We start from the raw sequence: 23,375 nt of genomic DNA, 5'->3' as shown, positions 1-23,375 counted from the left end.
TAAACCCTAACCCTAACCCTGTTCAGTCTTCAGAGAAGTCCGTGACTCATGTAAGGGTGCGTGACTCATAAAAGGGTGCCCATGTACTGATGCCTAACCCAAAGCATATGAAACCTTTAAAAAAAGTCCAGGCACCCCAATGAGGGTGCACAAGTTTAATTTGTACAGTCGTTTTATAAGCATGTCCACCCACAAAGTGCCACCATTACACACAATAAAATCCTTTTTTAAAGCCTTGTTCACATGCCTGTCTTTCTCTCAAATCATGGGGGATGGCAAAGAGTGTTTTCCTGCAGAGACAAAGCCTTTTGTGTCCATCCTCTTGTTCTGAGCACCTTCACAAGGTTCTAGGGTGCCGTAATCCTTGTACTAGATAATCCCCCATTTCTAAAGCTTGTACAATATGTCCAGTGGACTTGGGCATCCTGGTGTCTTCCAAAGCCCACTCACAATTTACAAAAACAGGACTCGTCACTAGAAAAGCATCAGGCAGAGTGTGAGCATTTGTGAGGAATTTTGAAAGCGTAGGTTTAAGCTGGCAGGTTGAATGCTATGTGGCAAGTTGACCTTTTTATGTCGGTCAGGTAGCTGCATCTTGTGAGCAGTTGATTGCAGCTAGCTAACAGATACTACGATCTCTCTTTGTGAGCAGAAATATCCTTGCTTTGACTATTGTGCTGCATGCACCGTAGTTTCTTTCCTGATAAAGCAAAGTACACATCTTGTGGGAGGGGATTGTGTGATTCACACCAGAGTGCTCTCCTTGTAAGCCCGAAAGGATTACCTAAATTTCCCATGAACAAGCTGGGACACTATTTTATTGATATACTTTACGACGTGTGAGAAGTTCTGTACTTTTAATGGTCTTGATTGTGAGACTACCATTGACATGCTTACTGACTTTGCAGGCATTATGAAGTTCATTTAATGGGACTCAATGCTTATGATCGGCATAAGAAGTTTATGCATGATTATGGTGCGTTTCTTTGATTTAGACTTTAATATTGTCATGTCCAGATGCTTTATTTTTGAATATGTCCAATGCTTTTGCATGCCTTCATAGTGGCTACGTGTAAGTTTTTTTTCTAATCATTTCATTTTTGTAGAGATGGTAAAACTTAGTGTTGTAGAGGTATCTTAATGCATACTGAATTGAACATGTCTTCGTATAGTGGCAAGAATAGGATGCCTCGTATTGTGGAGGGCTGAAGATTGGTCATAACAACCCAAGAAATTATCTTTCTAAAATTTATTAATGGTGAGCAAGATGCTTTGAGAAAGGGCAGGTTAAAAGCTACGATACTGCTCACTCAACACATCTAAAATTAAGGAAGAGGTTGTGGAACAGTCCTGTACGAGGAGTGTTTCATGGAGGGCTACACACGATCCTAAATGTTGAAGGAAGGTTATGGCATTCTGTTAGGGCCTTCTGTTTGCATTTGCAAGATGCTTTGAAAAGAGCAGGTTGAAAGCTATAATCCTGCTGAATCAATGCATCTAAAATCAAAGAAGAGGTCATGGAACAATCCTTCATGAGGAGTGTTCTTTGGAGGGCTACACATAGACCTCAAAGGGCGGGACATAATATTTGTGGACTACTTAAATGTTGAACTTGGATACTTAATGCTCGAAGAACATTATTAGTTTTCAAGCTGCATTTTGTTTGCTGCAGTGCTTCACTACGGTAAATCCTTAACAGCAGGAGAGCAGATGAGGCCCATAAAGACAGATCAGGACACTCTTCGAGAAACTTACAGGTCTTTGTCTTTTGATTATGTTACCGTTATTGGTGAGGAGTCCTCAAGAAGTTGGTCATTTATGCACTCTTTTTGCTTCATGTGGTGACTTTTATGAGAAGGATAGTTGCACTATGTTGCCAAGGCTTATGTAGAATACACTTTTCAAAACCCATCAGTGTTGATCATGCTGTTATTCTTTTGCAAGGTTCATTCGAACTGAAGAAGATGATTTAGAAAGTTCATGGGAACAAAGACTGGCGAAGCGTTACTATGATAAACTCTTCAAAGAGTATCCTTTCTTATATGTAAATTTAACATTTCAACAAGGAAACCCATTGTGTTTGCAAAAGGGTTTTAAAGGTTTTGGAGCTTAAAGCTAGTGTCTTTATTAAATTGTGGTGTGTGGTTTAGAATCTTTTGTTTTTTTCTTTTTGCGAGAGAGGATTACATGTCACAAGGGTGGATTCGAACTTGTACCTACCACAAGGGTGCTATGGCAGGGCTAAAGCGAAGGATGCATGTTTTAGGATCTTGTGTCATTGATTGATGTTATTATTTTTGCATAATAATAGTGCTCGAGTCCGTGTAACACTTAATGTCAACCAGATATTGTATTGCTGACATGGCTCGCTACAAAGATGGCAAAGTAAGGCTTCATGGTTATCCCTTGAGCTTCCTTCTGTTTGATTAGAGACAAATTGTGTACCTGGGCTAGAGCTTGATTGCAATGTCTTGCTGAGTAGGTTATCACATTCTCTGAGCCTTTTTATTGTCTTCATGGCAGATTGTATGGCAGACACTTTCCCATGAAGCTTTTTTGTGACCTTTCTTGATTCCAGGCTTTGTGTTGTGTGTTAGCTTGCTTGTTCTTTGCTCAGTGTTCCATATTCTCCAATTTTCCATATAATTTCATCAACTGAATCTTGTGCATGTTGTGTTTTTAGCTTTGGGCTTGATGCATTGACCTCCTCTTCATTCTGTTCATGCAAGCCTTTGTTAGCACAAGAATATGAAAAGACGGTAGTAGAGTATCCTTTCCGTATCTCTATATTTCCATATATCTCATTTACTAAATCTTGTGCATGTTGCCTTTTTAGCTTTGGTTTTGATGTATTGACCTCCTCTTCATTCTGTTCTTGGCTGCCTGCAAGTCTTTGCTAGCAAATTTAAAAAGAAGGTAGTAGGATTATGTGTTGCTTGATTTTGAAAATAGTTTATACGAGTACACAAGATAGTTCTGTAATGAAAAATGGGTTTGTTTGGACAGATTGGACTGAGATGGCGAGCCGAAAAGGAGGTTATCTCTGGAAAAGGTGATGCTTTTTTTGGGGGGTTTTTTCCTTTACATTGAGTATGTGTTTTGTTTTGATTAATGTATACCATAGATTTTTTATATGCTGCTGCTTCCTAACTTCTGTTGCTTTTCAACCATTGGATTCAAAGCACATGTGGAAAATTAAGGTGACCCTTGATATTTATATCATATCATGATAGTGTGCTGACTTCTTTGTCTTGGGTTTTGATGATGTGAGTAGGGATGTCATAGCGGGTAGTCTATGTTATATGCATGATGGAGTTGATGGTTTGAAGCTTTGTGAGTAGACTCTCATGGAGTCAAGACTGCACTAATTTTTGTTAAGTTTGGAAAATAACGGACTTTCCATTGGTATATGTAAGTGTGGTGGTTTTTGAAAGCACATAAAGAATTTTAACATATTTGTGCTTCTTTAAGCTTTTCTCCTTCATGCTGGTTTCACTTTCTGATGTATTGTGACCTTTGTCAATCGTATTAACCTCTCTCTCTCTCTCTCTCTCTCTCTATCATATTCCCCATCAGCCACCCCTACCCCCACCACCAGATCCCCGCCCCACCACCTCCACCTTCTTCACAAAGGGCATGGTCCTCGAGGCCATTTGTAGACTACGTAAGGGCGAGCCCAGGATCATGAGGGACTCACTGCTGAGTACATCTCGCATGCCGATGATACCGTGGCGCCCCTACTAGCCTACATGTTCAATAGAGCCCTTTGTGAAGGATTTCCACCCTCTTGGTCCACCAACACCATCATCCCCATCCTCAAAGCTGGAGATCCACTTGATCCTAATAATTACAGGACGATCATGATTGATCAAACTCTATAGATCGGTGCTAGAGGCGGAGCTCAGCTCATTTGCAGAGAGACAGGGATGCAGAGCCTCAAGAGAGGCAGGCTTTCGGAGGAGCTACTCTACCCTTGACCACATTTTCATCCTTTGTGCCATCATCGAGGAGGGTAGAGCACGACATCAGAGGATTTACTCTTGCTTTGTGGATTTCCGCAAAGCTTTTGATACTGTACCCTGAGCCCGCCTCCTACATCGTCTACAGGAGATAGGAGTCCCATCTGACTGTCAGAATATGCAGCGGAAATCATAACCAAACTTGGGTTGACAAGAGCAAGTAGAGTGCAGAAAATAGACAGCACGAGAAACACAGAGAAATAGGTGTGTAAACTCTTCTCTATACACAAGATCCCGCAAATAACTGAATGAGAAAGTGGGGTGGAGCATGGGGCCTATGTATATGCCCCATGCATGCAGTCGGCCAGCGCTAGTGGCTCTCCACGACTGCATAAAGCAGTCGGCCAGCAGTAAATACCTCCACGACTGCATAAGGCAAGTCGGCCAGTAGAAAAAACTCCACGCTTGCTGATTAGGCAGTCGGCCAGCCACACGACTGCTGAATGGACAGTCGGCCAGCCACCAGAGGCTCCTGCCAACATCTGGCATCCATCCACACCACCGAAAAAATGGGGAAAATAGGGAAAAAATATGGGGAGCGAGGAAAAATGATAAAACACCTATACAGACACCCACAACAAAGGCCCTGGTGTATAAGAATAGACAGGAGATGACTTCTAACACTGACATGGTTTGGAGCATCATTGCCCTTTATGAGTCCGTCACCGGATGAGTGAGAGTCCCAGGAGGTACATCACAAGAGATTTCCAGCACTATTGGGGTGAAACAAGACTGCCCTCTATCACCCACTCTTTTTGGCCTGTACATTGATGAGATCTCGAGCTTCATTGACGGATTAGGCGGGGCTGGTCCCACACTGGTAGGCATATTGATCCCCATACTACTTTATGCATCTATGACATCGTCGTCCTCTCAGATTCAGCTGAGGGGCTTCAGAGACAGTTGGATGCCTTACGGGACTTCTGCACTCAGCGGGACCTCTCTGTTAACCTCGGTAAAACCAAGGTAATTGTCTTCAATACTTCTTGCCCCTTAACATCGAGATTGAGCTTCACATAAAGAGGGGATCTTGTGGAGATTGTCTCATCCTATGTCTACCTTGGTCACTTTCAGTGGCCCATGCTTCACCATGCTTCCCGCAGCACATGCCAGAGCAACACGAGGATATGCAGCCTTGAGCTTACTTGAGGGGTAGTGCTTCCAGGCACATTTCTAGGAGCCCAGGACGAAGGTTTGGCTTTTTGACACCCTCGTCACAGCAGCCTTGATGTATGGAGCAGCCTTCTGGGGGCCGGATTTATCCGATGAGGATTGGCAGCGAGTCGAAAGGCCCCAAGTCATGATGTTCTCCTGTATGATCCGCAGCAAACCATCAGTCCCACACCAGATTATCCAGGCAGAGTTTGCTGCAGCCCCAATGGTAGTGGATGTACTCTTCCAGACAGTTACATACCTCCATCGCATCAATCACATGGATCCCCACAGGTACTTGAGGCTTGCCCTGGAGTCCTTGAGACAACTAGCACTTGAGGGCCACTCTGGAGTATGGTATGCATTAGTTTCCACTTGGTTCTCAGTATATGGGCTCCGCATGGACCGCCTACCATCCCTTTAGTATAGTTTGGACTCCCCTTTTATACGGTTGTCTCATGAGGATACCAACTGGGTTATCCGGTTAGATCTTCTCAGCCTCTACACCCATTGCACATGGATCACACCCCCGAAGCTCCCAACGAAGATGCACTTCTATGGAGATCACTTTCTCACGCTCACTGACGATGGATTCTTCCAACAGCTACCTGAGTGTTCACGTGGCCCATGCCATGCGGATTGCGATTGGCCAGATACGGGTTTCATCCCACCGCCTCAGAGTGGAGATAGGTGTTCAGAGTCGGGAAGCTCATACGGAGACCCAGAGAGGAGAGGATCTGTCGATTATGCCACACAGAGGTTGAGACGGAGGAGCATTACATATGCCTCTGCCCAGTATACTATGAAATCCGTGGGAGGTTTCACTCTCTGTTTCGTGAGGGATTTGGTCCACTCTCTAGGATCATTGACTTCCTGGACCAGTGTTGCCTAGGCCTCTTCTTGCTGGAGCTCCGTAGACACAGGGACACTTTCTTGAGAGAGCTTCGTTCCTGCAGCTTGGTTCTTGCAGGTCTCTCCGCATTCGCTCTGCCTTCGCCATAGCTTCAGACTTTGATGAAGGCTCCTCCCGCCCCACCTCAGAGGGACTCTTCCGCAGCCCCCTCGCCCGCCCCTGAGGATACCCCCATCAGGCTTTCTCTTTCGCCAGAAGAGGAAGGGAGCCTCGCCGCAGAGGTGGAACGCCTCCAGGCACATTCCACCATCTGTCGTATAGTCGGCACTCGCCCCAGCAGAGGGGAGATCCGGGATCTTCTCCAGGCCCGCCTGCTTGCAGATGTGGGCAAGATCCTGGACGTTCAGCTACTGGGCCGTGGACACTACCACATCGAGTTCGAGACAGCCTAGAGCGTGGCCCAGGTCCTTGCCATGAGTCCCCTTGACATCAGGGGTGCTCGGGCATTCTTCAGACCTTGGCATCATGGCTTTGCCCCAGCAGCGGCCGAGCGGGGAGGAGGTGAAGCCTACTAGATTTGGTTGGGCATGACCACAAAGACTACAAGCTTGCACTCATCAACACGGGTGCTAGCCATAACCTAATGTCCCATGTAATTTGGTGTGCATTTTTGCACAACAACCATTGTTGACACCCATAAAAGCAAGCATTAAATGAGTAGACACATTTAAAACCTCGTGGTGCAAAGGATCATTCATTGCTATGTTTTACATTGGAAATAATCCCTTAGAAGGGAAGTTCTATGTTATGCCTGCAGGTACCATACAAGTGCTTCTCCAATGAGGATGGATGGGGCACAATTGATGCCAAATAGACTGGGACTCACGAACTGCTATCTGGCAACTAACCACCAGATAAGTTAATCATCCTAATGAAAAATGGGGAGCCCATTTCTTATCAAACTTTAACACTATAAAATCATTCCCTAGGGATTCACATACGTGCTCCAATGCATTGAACATCCAAACGTATCCCACACCCTAGTGCCAAGCCAGTTAAAAAGAGGTTGATTCTATACTTGACCATAGGGGTGAGTGACCAAGCTCCATTAAAAGCCTCACCTAAGCAAGATCAACCTTCATCGTTGATGAGTATCCCCCTCCCAACACAAGTGGCCTCTCCAAAAACTCTAGTACCACTAACATTTCCAACCTTGCAAAATCAAGATTGTTGATACCACCCATCAATCCTTAGCACAACACCAATGTTTCCATGATAAGGACGATAAGTGGTGGGTACCCAAAGTAATTCTCCAAGAACAAGGTTACTATAAAGGGAAATGAAAAATCTAGGTAGTTTGCTTCCCTGGACTCCGTCGGCGAGTACCTTCCGCTCCTTTCGAGGCTAGGAGCACTGGTGGGCTCGGTGCTCGAGATTGGCCCCACAGCAGCTTCAGTGGTGGCTAGAGCAGCTGGGCTACCTTCGGTCAGAGTTTTGGTTCCTGACATCTCCTCCCTTCCAAAGGTCATTCAGTTACCTAGGATAGGGGGGGGATGGATTGATCAGAGAGTGGAGTTCTCGGGGCTCCCGAACCAGTGCTTCATTTGCAGGCAGGTCGGCCACCTGGCCAAGGCCTGCCCTCGCAGGAGACCCCGACCTTCACCGTAGCAGCAGGCCCGTGATGGCCCGCCCACAGATGCGGCTCGGCAGGCAGCCTCTGGGACACCTGCTCAGCCCACAGAGATTTCGGAGTGGCAGCCTGGACAGGGGCGCCGTCGAGGAGACAGCCACAGCAGCACGCCCAGAGACCGATGCAGCAGCAGCCACAGTCTCAGCATCACTGGGTTCCCGTGAGGAACAGCTTTGCTCCCCTCCAGGAGGAGACCCCTGCGCCGACTGAGGACCACGAGATGCCAGCACCCCCTCCTTCGCCTCCACCCCCCCTCCCCTGTCCCCCCCTCCCGCCTCGCTTCCACCTTGGCCTCCTCCCGTCCCCGCTCCGGTTTCGGCAGGGGCTCCTTCTCCACCCCCTCCTCCCCCCCCGCCCGCCTCAGCTCCCCGGGAGGCCCTGGCAGTCCCCTGGCGCTCACTTGTAGTACAGAGGGCCCTGAGGACCGACCTTGCTCGAGCACCGCAGAGGAGACTTACCATGCCGATTCGGGCTTCACGGATATCATCTATCTGCAGTCGGCTGAGTCGTCTCGGCACTAGACAACGCTCGGAGGCTTTTGATTACTCCTTCACACGGCTTTTTGGAGCAGAGGGCCCCCATGAGCCAGCACCCATCAGAGTGCATGTAGTGATACCTCCGGCCCTTGGGAGGAGGCACTTGATTCAGCAGTGGCCTTCTCGTTCCCTCTCTGTGGCCCATGCGACCGGGAGTGGACTCTGGAGCTCGCTCTTAGCACTTTGAAGACTCAGGCAGTTGAGTTTTCTCACCATGTGAGCGATCTGGAGGTGACAGATGTGATAGACCGACTATGGGAGTTGGCTCATTTTTTCTTGGATCCCGGGAGTGTGGATGCCTCAGGGATTCGTCATTTGGTCGTTCTCATAGTGGCAGACTTAGCACGCGACCCTGGATATGTATGCATACACGAGGTTGCTCTGTCTGAGCGGGAGGCAATCGCCATGGGACACAGCCACTGGCGCCTGATCCGTGATTCTTGCAGCACACCGGGTGGGCAGATTCGTAGCCGCTCGGATAGGGACTATTCTCCATCCAAGCTGCTAGCGAAGGCCCGCCGTACGGTTGAGACAGCATCCACCTCAGCAGGTCACCCATGAGGATCATCTCATGGAATGTACAGGGCCTTGGCGGAGCACATTATATACGTTATCGTGGTTGCTTGAGGCAGGAGCTTCAAAGATGCCTGGTTGGGGGCAGTATTGATATTTTGATGATGCAGGAGCACCACTTGGGTGAGAGCAGGATTCGGAGATATGGGTCGGTGATGCCTGGTAGATGGGACACCTTTTGGTCTGCAGGGTTTGGCCCTTTGGGTGGACAGGGACGAGTATGCATGGTCATTGCGGATGTATGGCAGTAGGCCATTGTGGATCGCGGGATCATTGTGCCTGGTAGAGCACAGTATGTCATTATGAGGACGCATGATGAGCTCTTTGGCGTGCTCAATGTCTATGCGCCCAACCATGCTAGTGCCAGAGCAGAGTTCTGGATCCAGGTTACGGATGCATTGCTAGAGGCCGCACATTGGTGTGTCGGGGGAGACTTCAACATGCTTGAGGACCCGGCCGATAGGGTGGGAGGCAGTCATGTTACAGTGCACGGCACGGAGCTTGCAGCTTGGGAGCGATTTTGCATGTCACTGAGGATCACTGATGCATGGCAGCATGGGGCCTTCTCCCGCTCTCAGGACAGTCTTAGTTTCTCTCGGTCGGATCGCCGGCAGGGAGGGACTAATCTATCACGAATCGATCGCTTCTATGTGGGCGACAGGTTAGGGGAGCGAGGGAGCTTTGTTGGCATTCTCGCGGGCACCTCTTTTTCAGACCATGCGCCAGTTATTTTGACACTTGAGGAGAGGACACGGGAGACCAGCTTGCAGTTGAGGATCCCAGAGAGGGTTCTTACAGATCCCAGTCTCGCTGAGGACATTGAGAGGATATGGCATGATAGTCAGAGCTCCGACCAGGATGCAGCAGGCCAGTGTGCCCAGGGACTCATCGAGCTTAGCTCTTTTCTGCACGCTGCAGCCTTGACACGGCTGGGAGAGACTCGCGAGCGGGAGCATCGGTTGAGACGCTGCATGTGAGTGGGTGGCGTCCTAGCTGAGCCAGGCACGCCAGGAGGTTAGAGAGGCAAAGGAGCAGAGACGTGAGTTCTACTATCGTTGCTAGGCCTCTCAATGGACGCAGCTTGGTGATAGAGTGACTGGGGAGTTTTTTGAGATTACTGGACCCCGCCATGCTCGAGCAGGAGTCCGCCAGCTTGGGAGGCCGGACGGATCGGTAGCTACTGAGCCCGAGGAGATCAGAGCCATTGCCACTGGGTTCTATAGAGACCTGCTTTCAGCGGAGCCAGCCACTGAGGCTCGGGATGCTTGCAGACAGACTGTGTGGGCCCATGTGCAGAGGAGGGTCACAGATCGTATGCGTACAGTTCTGGGTGAGCCTCTTTCAGAGGTTGAGCTTGCTGAGGCCTTGAGGGTCCTCCCGCGCCATAGTTGCCCAGGGGAGGACGGATTGACGCCTGCCTTTTTTATGCGCTATTGGGACCTTTTGGGGCCAGGCCTCCGCAGGGGCTTTCAGTATGTTTTGGACACTGGGGTGATGCCACAGAGCTTTTCAGAGGGCTTGATCTTTCTTATCCCCAAGGGGGAGGGAGTATCAGATGATATTCGGCATTGGAGACCTGTTACGATCCTCAATACTGTCTACAAGGTCTTAGCAAAGGCCTTGAGTTTGAGGATCCAGCCCTTCCTGGGGGAGTTGATTCATGCTACCCAGACAGGATTTGTCAAGGAGTGTAGTATCCTTGACAACATTTTCACCTTCTGGGAGGCGACGGCCCGAGCTAGATTTCTTGGTGAGGACTTGGTCGTGATGCTTCTTGATTTTGAGAAGGCATACGATAGAGGGGTGGCGGCTTTGTATTCCACAGCTCGTAGCCAGGTGTGCTGATTGCAGGAGGACAGGGGCCGAGTTTTGAGCTGACCAGATCAGTCCGTCAGGGGTGTCCTCTCGCCCCGTTTCTTTTTCTCTTCTTTGCTGAGGCTATGAGCATGTATCTGACGGCAGAGGAGGTTGGTTTGAGAGGACTCCACCTCCTAGTCCGGGGGGAGGACCTGCTCGATGTTGAGTTTGCTGATGACACGGGCTTATTTTTGCATGGCCCGGAGGCCAATCTTCATCGGGCAGAGCAGTCGCTCCAAGTTTTTAGTGCAGCTTCGGGAGCATTGATCAATTGGCGCAAGACAGTGGCCTTTTGGATCAGTAGCGCTCCCACTCCGGCGTGGAGCCCAAACCCGTGTTTTAGATGGATTCCTCCTGGCACATCAGTGCGATATTTGGGATGCCAGATTGGACTAGATTTGTCACCTGAGCAGCAGATTGCCCCGCTTCTTCTGAGCATTCGGAAGAAGCTTTTGTATTGGAGTACAGCTCGGCTATCCTTGGCTGGGAGGGTGGTGGTGGCAAATCAGGTGCTTTTAGCGACCATGTGGTACATTACGTCTTGCTGGATCTTCTCGAGCTCTTGCATTAGCCAGGTACAGAGGCTGATCAGGAACTTTCTTTGGTCTGGGCGGGATGGTCAGCCAGCCCGGGCAAAGGTTGCTTGGGCAGTTATTACACTTCCGCTGGTCGAGGGAGGCTTTGGGCATTATAGATACAGTTGAAGCTTATTGTTCGGGCGCTGCTCCAGGCGCTGAGCCTTGGAAAGAGTTTCTTTTGCAGCGGCTGCAGGCTCGGGCTCCCCCAGCAGGGGGCACTTGGGCACCAGAGATACGATGGATCTTCATAGAGATGAGGAGGACAGGCCTCAGTAGAGGATGGGAGGACAGATTTGCCTTGAGCATCCTGAGAGCTTGGGAGTTGTTGAGACCGGGGCTCTCTCAGAGACCTCCTTGTGTTGAGGAGCGGGCCAGACAGCCGCTCATCTGGAGCCCAGCAGTTCGCACAGAGCAGGGTCATATGCTGGGTTCTCGGCCTCGTCTAGCCTGGGGACCATTGGCGGCAGCCCAGCACGTAGTTTTGGAGATTGGCAGGCCTTCTGCAGCCTCCTAGAGGAGATCCAGGTGGAGAGGCTGAGTCACTTCAGAGGGGGGTTGATTATGAGGGATGACATTCAGGAGGCACTCACAGAGGAGTGGTTCACGCCTCTCGAGCTAGTGGCCCCACGGTGGATGGGAGCCTTTACACAGTTGGAGATCCTGATTGCTGTTAGAGCTTGCACTGAGGATGGCAGATGCCTCTACTATGAGATCCAGGATGAGGGCAGACTTCAGAGAGTGGAGGTGGAGTCGCCTTTGGTTGCAGAGTGCATCTTTCAGAGGATACGGGTAGTGGCCGCCGCTTCTCGGAAGTGGCATATTGACCCAGACCCTGCAGATGTGCTCCCTGATTGGCGCATATGGGCATATGCAGCGCACCCCTTGGCCCGGCTCCAGTGGGACCTTGGTGAGTATGAGTGGCATGATCCTTATGGATCCCTTGAGGTCACAGAGATCACCTTTTTCCAGTATACTGTTCGGTTGGGGGCGACATATTTTGACGGCGAGGAGGATGGTCTCTCCAGCTGCATCGGGGCACTGGCGGCTACAGGGACTCTCACAGGAGTTCCTGGAGGATTTTGGACCCGGCTCTGGGCTAGTCGACAGGCACGCAGGATCTCGACTTTCCAGTGGCTGGTCGCCCACAGGGGCTCAACAGTTGGCACCTGGCTTGTCTACAGCGGTCTTCCGGCGGCCTGCGTCCGATGCGGCCACCCTCTGGAGACACAGAGACATTGCCTATGGGACTGCCCTCAGGCGCAGCAGATTTGGCTGCGGATGCTGCGCATTCTGCCCCCCTCTCGCCAGAGGGTATGTATACGTGGGGTGCCGCTGCTTGGTCGACTTTGTCAGGGCCTGCTCTATGGGCTATGAGACGGAGCAGGACAGCTAGGCCATTAGATTCATTAGGGGCCAGCCTCGCCTTGTTCCTTCACCGGATTTCTCGTCCGCCAGCTGGACACAGGAGAGGGATCTACGATGGGAGCTCCTCAGCAGCCTCACCATCTGGTTCACCTGGAGGGCCCGGTGTTTCAGGGCCTTTGAGGGGAGACTGGAGCCACCAGCAGAGACTTCGGGGGATTTGGCAGGAGTTGATCCACACCCTGCGAGGACAGTATGACCGCATCCGGGGCGACTCGGATGAGGCGATCTTGCGGCGCAGGCTTTTCACACCACTTGGCGCAACGGCCCCTTCTATACCCTACATGCGGGGTCCCCCCGTTGGCACTACAGGCCACCTGTTTGGCTTTTCCCCCCTCCTATTGTATGATATAGCCCTCAGTTCTTTGTACTGATGCTTGTACTTTTCAGCACCTAGGGAGAGTCTCCCTGGCTGCCTTGTTTTGTTCTCTGCTCTGTTTTCTTATGAACAGGAGAGGATCTTTTGTAGCCCTACGGGCGTTTTTTATATAACTAATGAAAGGATCTTTTCTCGGGGGGGGGGGGGGGGGGGGGGGGGGGGAAGCAGCCCGGTACTCTGCCTCTGTCGAAGAGAGGGCAATAGTTGGCTGCCTCTTGCTGCTAATGGCTCACAAGGATCAGTAACGGTTAACTTGAGTTCAGGTCCATCGGTGAAGTAATAGGCTTGTAGTTCTCCATCCCAAAGGCCTCAAGCAACTCATGAACATACCGCTGCTGAGAGACGAAACATCCCTCTGGGTCTGCCAGATCTCCAATCCCAAAAAGAAGTGGAGTAAGCCTAAGTCGGTCATCTCAAACTCCTTTGACAAGGCAGCCTTCGTCACTCCAATTTGCTCCACATGACCGCCAGTGAGAACGAGATCATCCACATAAAGGATGATAATCGTGACCATGCCGCGTTCCCGAAAAGAGATACAGGTTTGGATCTGCAACCGATCTCTGAAATCCAGTCCGAACAAAGAAGGAATCAATCTTCTGATTCCAAGCCCTGGGAGCTTGCTTAAGACCATACAAGGCCTTACGTAACCTGTAAACCATCCCTTCAGATCCTGGAACAATAAAGCCTGGAGGCTGCTCACAACATACACCTCCTCTTGCAGGTCACCATTAAGGAACACAGATTTTACATCCATTTGATACACAGGCCACCTCTGAGAAGAAGCAAGGGCAAGAACGGTCCGAATCATGGACATCCGTGTTGTCGGTGCAAAGGTATCCTCGTAGTCGATGCCTGGCCGCTGAGCATAACCTTTAGCCACAAGTCTGGCTTTGTGTTTGTCCACCGACCCATCAGACGCATTTTTGGTCTTAAAGACCCATTTGACACCAATGACTGACCGTTTCGACGGCCTCGGTACCAACTCCCAAGTGTTTGTTCTTCTCGATGGCATCAAGTTCCACCTGCATGGCTTTCCTCCAAGTATCGTGTGAAAGGGCTTCTTTGACAGAAGTGGGCTTCTTGTCCTGCATAATACGAGACATTAAAACGTAGTTCACCTGAAGAAGCTCCGCTGTATTGCTTTTATCTCGGACTCTGTGTGATCTTCGAGGGCTGTCCTCTGGGGTCCACTCGGAGGGTAACTCCGTGACACCTGACTCCCGAAGGGTGTCTAACAACCACCTAGGTACTCGAACAGATCGGGGAGCCTCCTGAGGTCGTGGGGGCTCTACTCCAGCTGGGGGCTGAACCTCCTGTAGTGACTGAGGTTGATCAACTGGAATAATGGTCTGGGAATCATCATCAGACTCCTCTGGATCTCCAAGAAGTGGCGGCTCCTCGACAGTGGATACTGGAACATGCTCGTCAAAGACCACATCACGGCTGACAACAATCTCGTTCCTGTCTGGATCATACAATCTGTATCCCTTGGAAAGAGAATTATACCCCACAAATACAAGCTTGCGGGACTTAGAGTCAAGCTTTCCCCTCTGCTTCTTCGGAATATGTATATACGCGTCACTCCCAAAAACACGGAAGTGCGAGACATCAGATTTCCTGCCAAAGTATGCCTCAAATGGAGTCATATGGGGTACTGAAGTCATCGGAGATCGGTTGAGGGTATGGACAGCCGTTGCCACAGCCTCTCCCCAAAGTGGACGAGGAAGATCACGATGCTCCAGCATGGTCCTCGCCATCTCCACCACAGTCCTGTTCTTGCGTTCGACAACTCCATTCTCCGAAGGCGATCCTGTATTGGCCAGTTCCCTTTTGATGCCATGATCTGCACAAAATCTGAGAAATACAGTCGAGGAGAATTCACCTCCTTTATCAGCCCTGAGAGTCTTGACCTGAAATCTAGACTCTTTCTCCACCATCACGTGCCAATCCTCGAACCGTGCAAAAGCTTGGTCCTTCTGGGAAAGAAAGTAGACCCACGTGAATCTGGTACAATCATCAACAAGCAGCATAAAGTAGAGAGATCCTCCCAAAGATGGTGTCTGTTGAGGTCCACACAAGTCAGTGTGAATCAACTCCAATGGTTTCGAAGTCCGCCTGGAAGCCTGCTTCGGAAAGGATTCCCTGTGCTGCTTACCACGTATGCAAGAACTGCAACGTCCTTGCCTACTACCAACATCTGGCAAGCCAACCACCATTTGGTCTCGGAAAGCTCGCCTCAATGCATCCACATTTAAGTGGCCAAAACGAAAGTGCCACAAATCTATGACCTGAGAACTTGTCAACGAAGAGAGTGCAGAGAGCTTGTAGATACCATTCTCCACACCGCCCTCCCAAACAACCTGGCCAGTCTCACGGTCCCGTAGAGCAACTGAATGCTTCTCAAATTCCACCCGAAAGCCAGTCTTGCATACTTCATGCACTGACAGAAGATGAAAACCCAGAGCAGGGACATAAAGAATACGGGAAGCATGCTTGCCTCCCTTGCCGTCGTGAATAATCTCCATCCGGCCCTCACTATGTATCGGAATAGTGGAGTTGTCGCCAATAAAGATGCGACCTGACTGCCGTTTCAGATCCAGAAAGAAGTCACGGGATGGAGTCATGTGCCTGGAAGCACCACTGTCAAGAATCCATTCTCGGGTATCCTTCGCGATGAAGCCAACTGCCTCCTCGCTCGAAGATGATGAAGCGTCGGAGTCCATCATCTCTAAGTGCACAAATGCCGGAGTCTTTGCAGCTGAGGCTGAGGAATCAGCACTCTTCCCTGTCCGCTTAGGACACTTCCTCCAATAGTGGCCTTTCTCGCCACAATCATTGCAGAATCTTTCGGCCTTCAGCTTCTCTCGTTCTGAGTCAGGCTTCTTATCATAAGACTTCTCCGGGGAAGCCTTCCCTTTGCCCTTGTTGTTATTCCGGCCTTTCGATCGTTGGCCAGTTAAGGCCTCCGAACCACCGCTGTGAGGAGGGTTCGTAAAACGTTCCTCTTGGTCCAAGACCATTGGCACAAGCTCCTCCGAGGTAATGGTGCTGAGCCTGCCACTCGTAATCAACGAGGAGTAGAAAGCAGAATACTGAGCAGGCAAGTGGGACAGCAAAGTGATGGCCATGTCTTCAGATGATATCTTCTTCCCAGCTTGTAGGACTTCCTGCTGAAGGGCCTGCAGCTTGTTAATGTGTTCCCGCATCGTCGAGGACTTTGCAGGGTTCATAACTTGCATCTGCACTTCCAAGGAGATCCGTTTCATGGGTGATACCCTCTTATAAAGAGAAGCCAAGTGCTCCCATATGCATCTCGCCAGCGTCATGTGCTTTACGTGATTGATCACTTGTGGTGTGCAGTTGAGGAAAATAAATGACCGGACCCTGGTGTTGACACGATCCCACATGTGTGCCTGTGCCTCTCGGTCCTTCCTCATCGACAGTAACTCCCCTTCCTCTGCTTCCGGCCGTGGAATCCCGATGATGATGAAATCACCAAGGACACGATCCCACATGTGTGCCTGTGCCTCTCGGTCCTTCCTCATCGACAGTAACTCCCCTTCCTCTGCTTCCGGCCGTGGAACCCCGATGATGATGAAATCAGCAAGGTCATATGCTTTCAGCACAGACTCCATCATAACCTTCCAGATGCCGTAAAAGAACCCGTCCAATTGACGGTCCACTGGGAACGTGGGGAGAGTCGGGATCTTCACGTGCTTCTCAGCCATCTCTAGTAAATCTGCTATCACGGGGATTAAACTGAAAAAGGGTGGGTGGGTGGGAAAAAAAAATCTCTAAAACCTGCAAGTGGCTGTCCAGCACCTTAGCCCGCCTTTCTCTTGCACCTTCTCTTCCCAAACAGTCCAAAACAGTCCATCAATCAGCAACCTAATGATCCCCCTCTTGCTCAGAAAACTCCCAAGATCTATCACGAGCCTAGGGCTCTGATACCATGTCAGAATATGCAACGGAAATGATAACCAAACTTGGGTTGACGAGAGCAAGTAGAGTGCAAAAAATAGACAGCACAAGAAACACAGAGAAATAGTGTGTAAACTCTTCTCTATACACAAGATCCCGCAAATAACTGAATGAGAAAGTGGTGGGGAGCATGGGGCCTATTTATATGCCCCATGCATGCAGTCGGCCAGCGCTAGTGGCTCTCCACGACTGCATGAAGCAGTCGGCCAGCAGTAAATACCTCCATGACTGCAGAAAGCAAGTCGGCCAGTAGAAAAAACTCCACGCTTGCTGATTAGGCAGTCGGCCAGCCACACGACTGCTGAATGGACAGTCGGCCAGCCACCAGAGGCTCCTGCCAACATCTGGCATCCATCCACACCATCGAAAAAATGGGGAAAAAAATATGGGGGAGTGAGGAAAAATGATAAAACACCTATACAGACACCCACAACAGAGGCCCTGGTGTATAAGAATAGACAGGAGATGACTTCTAACACTGACATGGTTTGGAGCATCATTGCCCTTTATGAGTCCGTCACCGGATGAGTGAGAGTCCCAGGAGGTACATCACAAGAGATTTCCAGCACTATTGGGGTGAAACAAGACTGCCCTCTATCACCCACTCTTTTTGGCCTGTGCATTGATGAGATCTCGAGCTTCATTGACGGATTCGGCGGGGCTGGTCCCACACTGGCAGGCATATTGATCCCCATACTACTTTATGCATCTATGACATCGTCGTCCTCTCAGATTCAGCTGAGGGGCTTCAGAGACAGTTGGATGCCTTACGGGACTTCTGCACTCAGCGGGACCTCTCTGTTAACCTTGGTAAAACCAAGGTAATTGTCTTCAATACTTCTTGCCCCTTAACATCCAGATTGAGCTTCACATAAAGAGGGGATCTTGTGGAGATTGTCTCATCCTATGTCTACCTTGGTCACTTTCAGTGGCCCATGCTTCACCATGCTTCCCGCAGCACATGCCAGAGCAACACGAGGATATGCAGCCTTGAGCTTACTTGAGGGGTAGTGCTTCCAGGCACATTTCTAGGAGCCCAGGACGAAGGTTTGGCTTTTTGACACCCTCGTCACAGCAGCCTTGATGTATGGAGCAGCCTTCTGGGGGCCGGATTTATCCGATGAGGATTGGCAGCGAGTCGAAAGGCCCCAAGTCATGATGTTCTCCTGTATGATCCGCAGCAAACCATCAGTCCCACACCAGATTATCCAGGCAGAGTTTGCTGCAGCCCCGATGGTAGTGGATGTACTCTTCCAGACAGTTACATACCTCCATCGCATCAATCACATGGATCCCCATAGGTACCTGAGGCTTGCCCTGGAGTCCTTGAGACAACTAGCACTTGAGGGCCACTCTGGAGTATGGTATGCATTAGTTTCCACTTGGTTCTCAGTATATGGGCTCCGCATGGACCGCCTACCATCCCTTCAGTATAGTTTGGACTCCCCTTTTATACGGTTGTCTCATGAGGATACCAACTGGGTTATCCGGTTAGATCTTCTTAGCCTCTACACCCATTGCACATTGATCACACCCCCGAAGCTCCCAACGAAGATGCACTTCTATGGAGATCACTTTCTCACGCTCACTGACGATGGATTCTTCCAACAGCTACGTGAGTGTTCACGTGGCCCATGCCATGCGCATTGCGATTGGCCACCGCCTCAGAGTGGAGATAGGTGTTCAGAGTCGGGAAGCTCATACGGAGACCCAGAGAGGAGAGGATCTGTCGATTATGCCACACAGAGGTTGAGACGGAGGAGCATTACATATGCCTCTGCCCAGTATACTATGAAATCCGTGGGAGGTTTCACTCTCTGTTTCGTGAGGGATTTGGTCCACTCTCTAGGATCATTGACTTCCCGGACCAGCGTTGCGTAGGCCTCTTCTTGCTGGAGCTCCGTAGACACAGGGACACTTTCTTGAGAGAGCTTCGGCCCCAGCCGCCACCCCCCCCCCCCGCCAGCCAACCATCACCAGTTTCTTCCAGACCCAGGAGTTGGACACCGATACAGTGGATCTTGTCGACCCACATCGAGCTGCTCCAGACCCACCTCGCCTGAGAGGAGTTACCTTGGACTGGGCCTCCACACTCCAGCATGCCCAACACCCTCGGCCGTCGGCCACGATCCCCTCATCAGCTTCAGATTGAGGACATGCTCCACCGCCATCGAGCTATTTTTCCACATGACATTGCTGAGGGAGATCTCTCGGCCATACCCATTAGCCCCATGCTTGATATTTTGGAGAATGGTATACCTTCTTCTGGGAGTTGATGCTGCTCTCATGTTTCTATGTTCCTAGCATTCCATGATGAGCTTCCATGGACAGTTTTGTATCACCCTAGTGAGATAGATATGTTTATGTTTTGTTTCTGTTTTATTTTTTCATTCCATGATGAGACATGCCATGGACATTATCGTATCACTTTGGTCTCATAGGCCCATTAGGTCTTTACTAGACGATTAATCTCTCTCTCTCTCTCTCTCTCTCTCTCTCACATGCAAACCCACTCGTAAAATTGGGCTCATTTGTGTTGTCACCAATGTTGTTGTGTCTTCTACTTTTAAAAGAACTTCAAGTGCCATGGTTTGACTTGGCTTTGCTTGCAAATGAAGATACTCATACTATTGTGGACGCTTTTCTTGATGTGATAATCCAGGACAGTTTGTATGTGGAAATAAGAAATGCGATGCAAAGGAGAGCCTTTCCAGTTATGAGGCATGTTTTGGTGAGCTTTGGATGTTAATTCTGCAGGATAGTTGTTCCCTTACGGCACTGTCTTCTCTGGCATGGAAAAGAACTGTGTATAGAAATCGACTGGTTTACTTGTAGACCTTTTTTGGAGGATCATATGATGCAAGTGCTCTTGGAATGGGTTTGCTTATTTGGCAGGTCAACTTTGCATATAAGGAGGCTGGACAAAGCAAGCAGGCGTTAGTCAAATTAAGAGTCTGCCCTCGGTAATCCATCTTCCATTCATTAGGGTTTCCTGCTATGGATGCTGTGGTTTATGGAAAGAGAAAATACATAGCCTAAGGATTAAATTAATCAATTCAAGGGGGAGATGAGAAAAAGTATACAGCCTAATGTTACTAATGCTAATCTCTGCATGCGCCAGTGACCCCGGAGGGACTGGGGGGGGGGTGTTTTGTACAAAGCACGTTATTTGATAGAACACACTTCAATTTATCACGAAGGGACATGAAGTATAGTGGTCTGGTGTCTAGTTATAAACATGGGTGCAGTTACGAGAAAAAGAAAACTGCCATGATTTTTTCAAAAGAGAGAGAGCACCTAGGGGAGAGCTGGAAGCAATATGGTATACATGTCATCTGTACATACTGCGAAAAACTTTATGGCCAATCTATGGCTTCGGTGTTAAAGTGTGTCAACAATGCTTTTTAACTGTAGTACTTTCATTGACATGATTTAATGGAATGAAGGCACCAGTAGGAGGGTTTCTCGGTTTTTGGTGTGTAAGGGTGTTTGTGTCTGTGTGTATAACACAGATGAGATGGTCCATTGTGTAGTCCGATCCATTTCTTTCCAATGCTAAGCTTGCTTTCAATTGGCTTCTCTGTTGAGTAAACTACTCAAGGCTTCTTTTGGCTTGAACTGAGGATGGAATTCTGTCTAGGTGGTGTTCATTGACGTTGGAAAATTCTTTAACAGCTTTGTAAGTTTGCTGGATATACCAGAGACCTACATGTCAGGGGCGATACTCAGGAAAAAGAGGTCAGGAGAGTTGTGAGGCTAGCTGAAAGAACAGTCGAATGTACATTCTCATGCTGAGGTATAAAGCACTGCCTGATTAAGCTATCTTGGGCAGAATACTAGAAGAAAACAAATAGCAGCAAGTTGTTGAGCCTTGGAGGGGCAAATTTCCCGCAGACACATGTCCTCAGCTCTGTGGCATGACTCTATGGAAGGGTTAGGAGGTTTGCAAGCAGGCCATTCAGAGTAAGGTGTTTGCTTTCCCTCTTCATTTTCAGCTTACCATTTCCTACAAGAGTGCCTGGAGTGCTCAAAATCCTTATGACAGACTTCACATTGTTAAGGAAGAGAAGCAGCCCCATGTCAGGTCTGCATTAAGGTCCTGCAGAGACTCTCTTGATTCCCTAGACAGCATGGTTTCTCTCCTCCTAGGTCTTATGTATCGGGCTTCTGTGATCAAGCTTTTTCTGCTCCTAGGTCATGGGCAAATAGGCGACTACTAGAGTTTGGGTGCTTCATCTAAATGATGCACTGCAGAGTCCAGACGTGGGCACGCATGCCCGGGGGGGTGGGTGTGACGCCTGGAGGAGGGGGGGGGGGGGGGGGCGCAAATCATCGGGATTGAACAGTGCATCGTGTGCATCATGTATGCCTTTCTGTATTCACCCTCTTAATTGTGCTGTTTACTAGTCCGCCAAAATTCACTATTTTTTTGAAAGAAAAAGTGCGTGCAAATGTGTGGTCAGAATGCCCCATGAACTTTACAGGGCACCTTTATTTTTTCCTCATTTTATAGGAGTAACTCCAGTGTCTATGATTTAGATGTGGAGAAAAGCTGCATTACCGAAGGGAGAGAGACCGTGAAAAGCTGCTACGACAAGAAGAAAAAGATGATAGTAAAAAGAGAAGGTTTTTATCTCATCAAATGAGTTGAATACATAAAATGTTGTTGGTTCAGAAAATTGATTGAGAGGCTTGGTTCACAGGTCGGAACCCAAGGGGAGCCCAAGGCGCTCGAAGAAAATGCGTACCGAGGATGCACAACTAAAATACGATGATGATGTTGATGATGATTTTGAAACGAAGCTCATGCATCCGAGTAGTAAGCACACCCTCTTTGTTTAACCCCATACATGTGCACATGTATTCATACAGAAGATATAAAGACGATTTAGGTCTTGTTTACATAAGTAGCGCTGCACCAGTTATTGAAGCATTTAGATTGTACATAATTATAGGTCTGATTGCAGGTCATTCCAGCTTGTCACCTTCATCTGAAGGAAGAAGCAAGGTGACCCAACGAAGTAGTAGAGAGGAAGAGTACGACAAATATTTCAAAGGGATGTTTCTTTGACATAACCTTGGTCTGGTTGTGTAAATTTTGGAAATGGCAGCTTTGCCATGTAGGTTACACAATTCACTGGCCGTGTTGTCTCCTGGAATGCTGGAAACTATCTATTGAGTGGGTTGCTTTGATGAACAGTTCATGTAGTGGCATTAAGCATATCTTATTACACATGCATGCTCAGAACTGAGCAAGTGCAGTTAGTATTAACTGGGCGCTTTATCATATCCCGTAAGCAATTTTTGACACTATATGTCGTCATCGACATCAGTTTAGAAAACATCTGGTTTGTATCTAGAGAGCTATATTTGCTTGACTGGCCTCTTGTGTGTGCATGCTCCTTAGTTTAGTCAGTTCTTCTTTTCCACAGAATCTAAGTAGGGTGGTGTGTTATGAATATTTGTTGTAGAAGGGATATAAACCAAGTATGCTGGTTTATTTATGAAGGGATATAAACTAAGTATGCTGGTTTATTTATTAACTTTTTTTTTCCAAATTTGTTTCATTTTTAAACACACAAAATTTTTTAAAAAACTTTCAACCACTGCAACACAGGCATAATTCAATTTGTTTCTTCCTTATCGTTGCAACACATGCATAATTCAATTTGTTTCTTCCTTATCATCGTTGCAGCTGACATTCCCTTGCGGTGCATGGACCTCTTTCCCAATATCAATCAAATCAAAGTTTTTAAACATAGACTAACTAAAAAGCAAGCAAACCAAGTCAATCTTTGAATATTATGTCTAGTAAGATGTGAGAATTAAGAAAAGGGAAAAAAGTAAGCTTATGCGAGGAGGCATGTGATAGATAACTTTGTGTTCATGGGATGGAAAGTTCTGATTCCAAGTCTTTATCCACGGATTCAAATGGGATAGTTGACCGTGTTTTGAGCTAACGTTTTGAGCTAGCGTTCTGAGAATCGACTGAGATCCACGGATTCAAATGGGAAAGTTGACCGCGTTTTGAGCTAACGTTCTTTGCATTGCAAACAAGACACTATTCGATTAGTAAAGGAATCTTAAACACTCTTACACGTTCTACAGACATGGAATTTTTTCTAAAATGTATTGGTTTTTGTATTGGGACATCCCATTCAGAAACCAACCCCCATTTGCAAGGCATTCATTGTTCACATGGGCTAGTTACTAACTATTATTACCAATAATTGCTTTTTAGGCCAATTGGTGTTCAATTATTATAGCACACTGGAGCTAGTTACCATAGATATAAGATGAGAAAGACAATCATGAATTTTGATAATTATTACAAA

The 23,375-nt window shown here is 48.6% G+C and overlaps 1 protein-coding gene across 2 annotated transcripts in view; it reads left to right on the top strand.

Moving 5' to 3' along the window:
- LOC147619213 (uncharacterized) overlaps window positions 1-22,583 on the top strand; it is a 46,695-nt gene extending 24,112 nt beyond the window's left edge. Inside the window, exons 2-12 of one of the 2 annotated variants that reach the window (XM_086772846.1) lie at window positions 909-976; window positions 1,673-1,757; window positions 1,945-2,028; window positions 2,346-2,385; window positions 3,007-3,052; window positions 19,703-19,761; window positions 19,936-20,003; window positions 21,580-21,666; window positions 21,744-21,859; window positions 22,008-22,148; window positions 22,465-22,583. In XM_086772846.1, the coding sequence (XP_086628972.1) occupies window positions 909-976; window positions 1,673-1,757; window positions 1,945-2,028; window positions 2,346-2,385; window positions 3,007-3,052; window positions 19,703-19,761; window positions 19,936-20,003; window positions 21,580-21,666; window positions 21,744-21,859; window positions 22,008-22,111 (757 nt within the window). In that variant the 3' untranslated portion in view covers window positions 22,112-22,148; window positions 22,465-22,583. Of the gene's footprint in view, window positions 1-908; window positions 977-1,672; window positions 1,758-1,944; window positions 2,029-2,345; window positions 2,386-3,006; window positions 3,053-19,702; window positions 19,762-19,935; window positions 20,004-21,553; window positions 21,667-21,743; window positions 21,860-22,007; window positions 22,150-22,464 lie in introns of those variants that run through there. The other variant, XR_015261819.1, reaches the window with a different exon arrangement.
- The last annotated feature ends 792 nt before the right edge of the window (window positions 22,584-23,375 follow it).

Source organism: Cibotium barometz, chromosome 33 (assembly GCF_041138505.1).
Source record: "Cibotium barometz isolate CiBa-2024 chromosome 33, ASM4113850v1, whole genome shotgun sequence".
In the NCBI taxonomy this organism is placed as follows: domain Eukaryota; kingdom Viridiplantae; phylum Streptophyta; class Polypodiopsida; order Cyatheales; family Cibotiaceae; genus Cibotium; species Cibotium barometz.
Note: the sequence above shows the minus strand (reverse complement) of the source record. Positions and strands in the feature narration are given on the sequence as shown.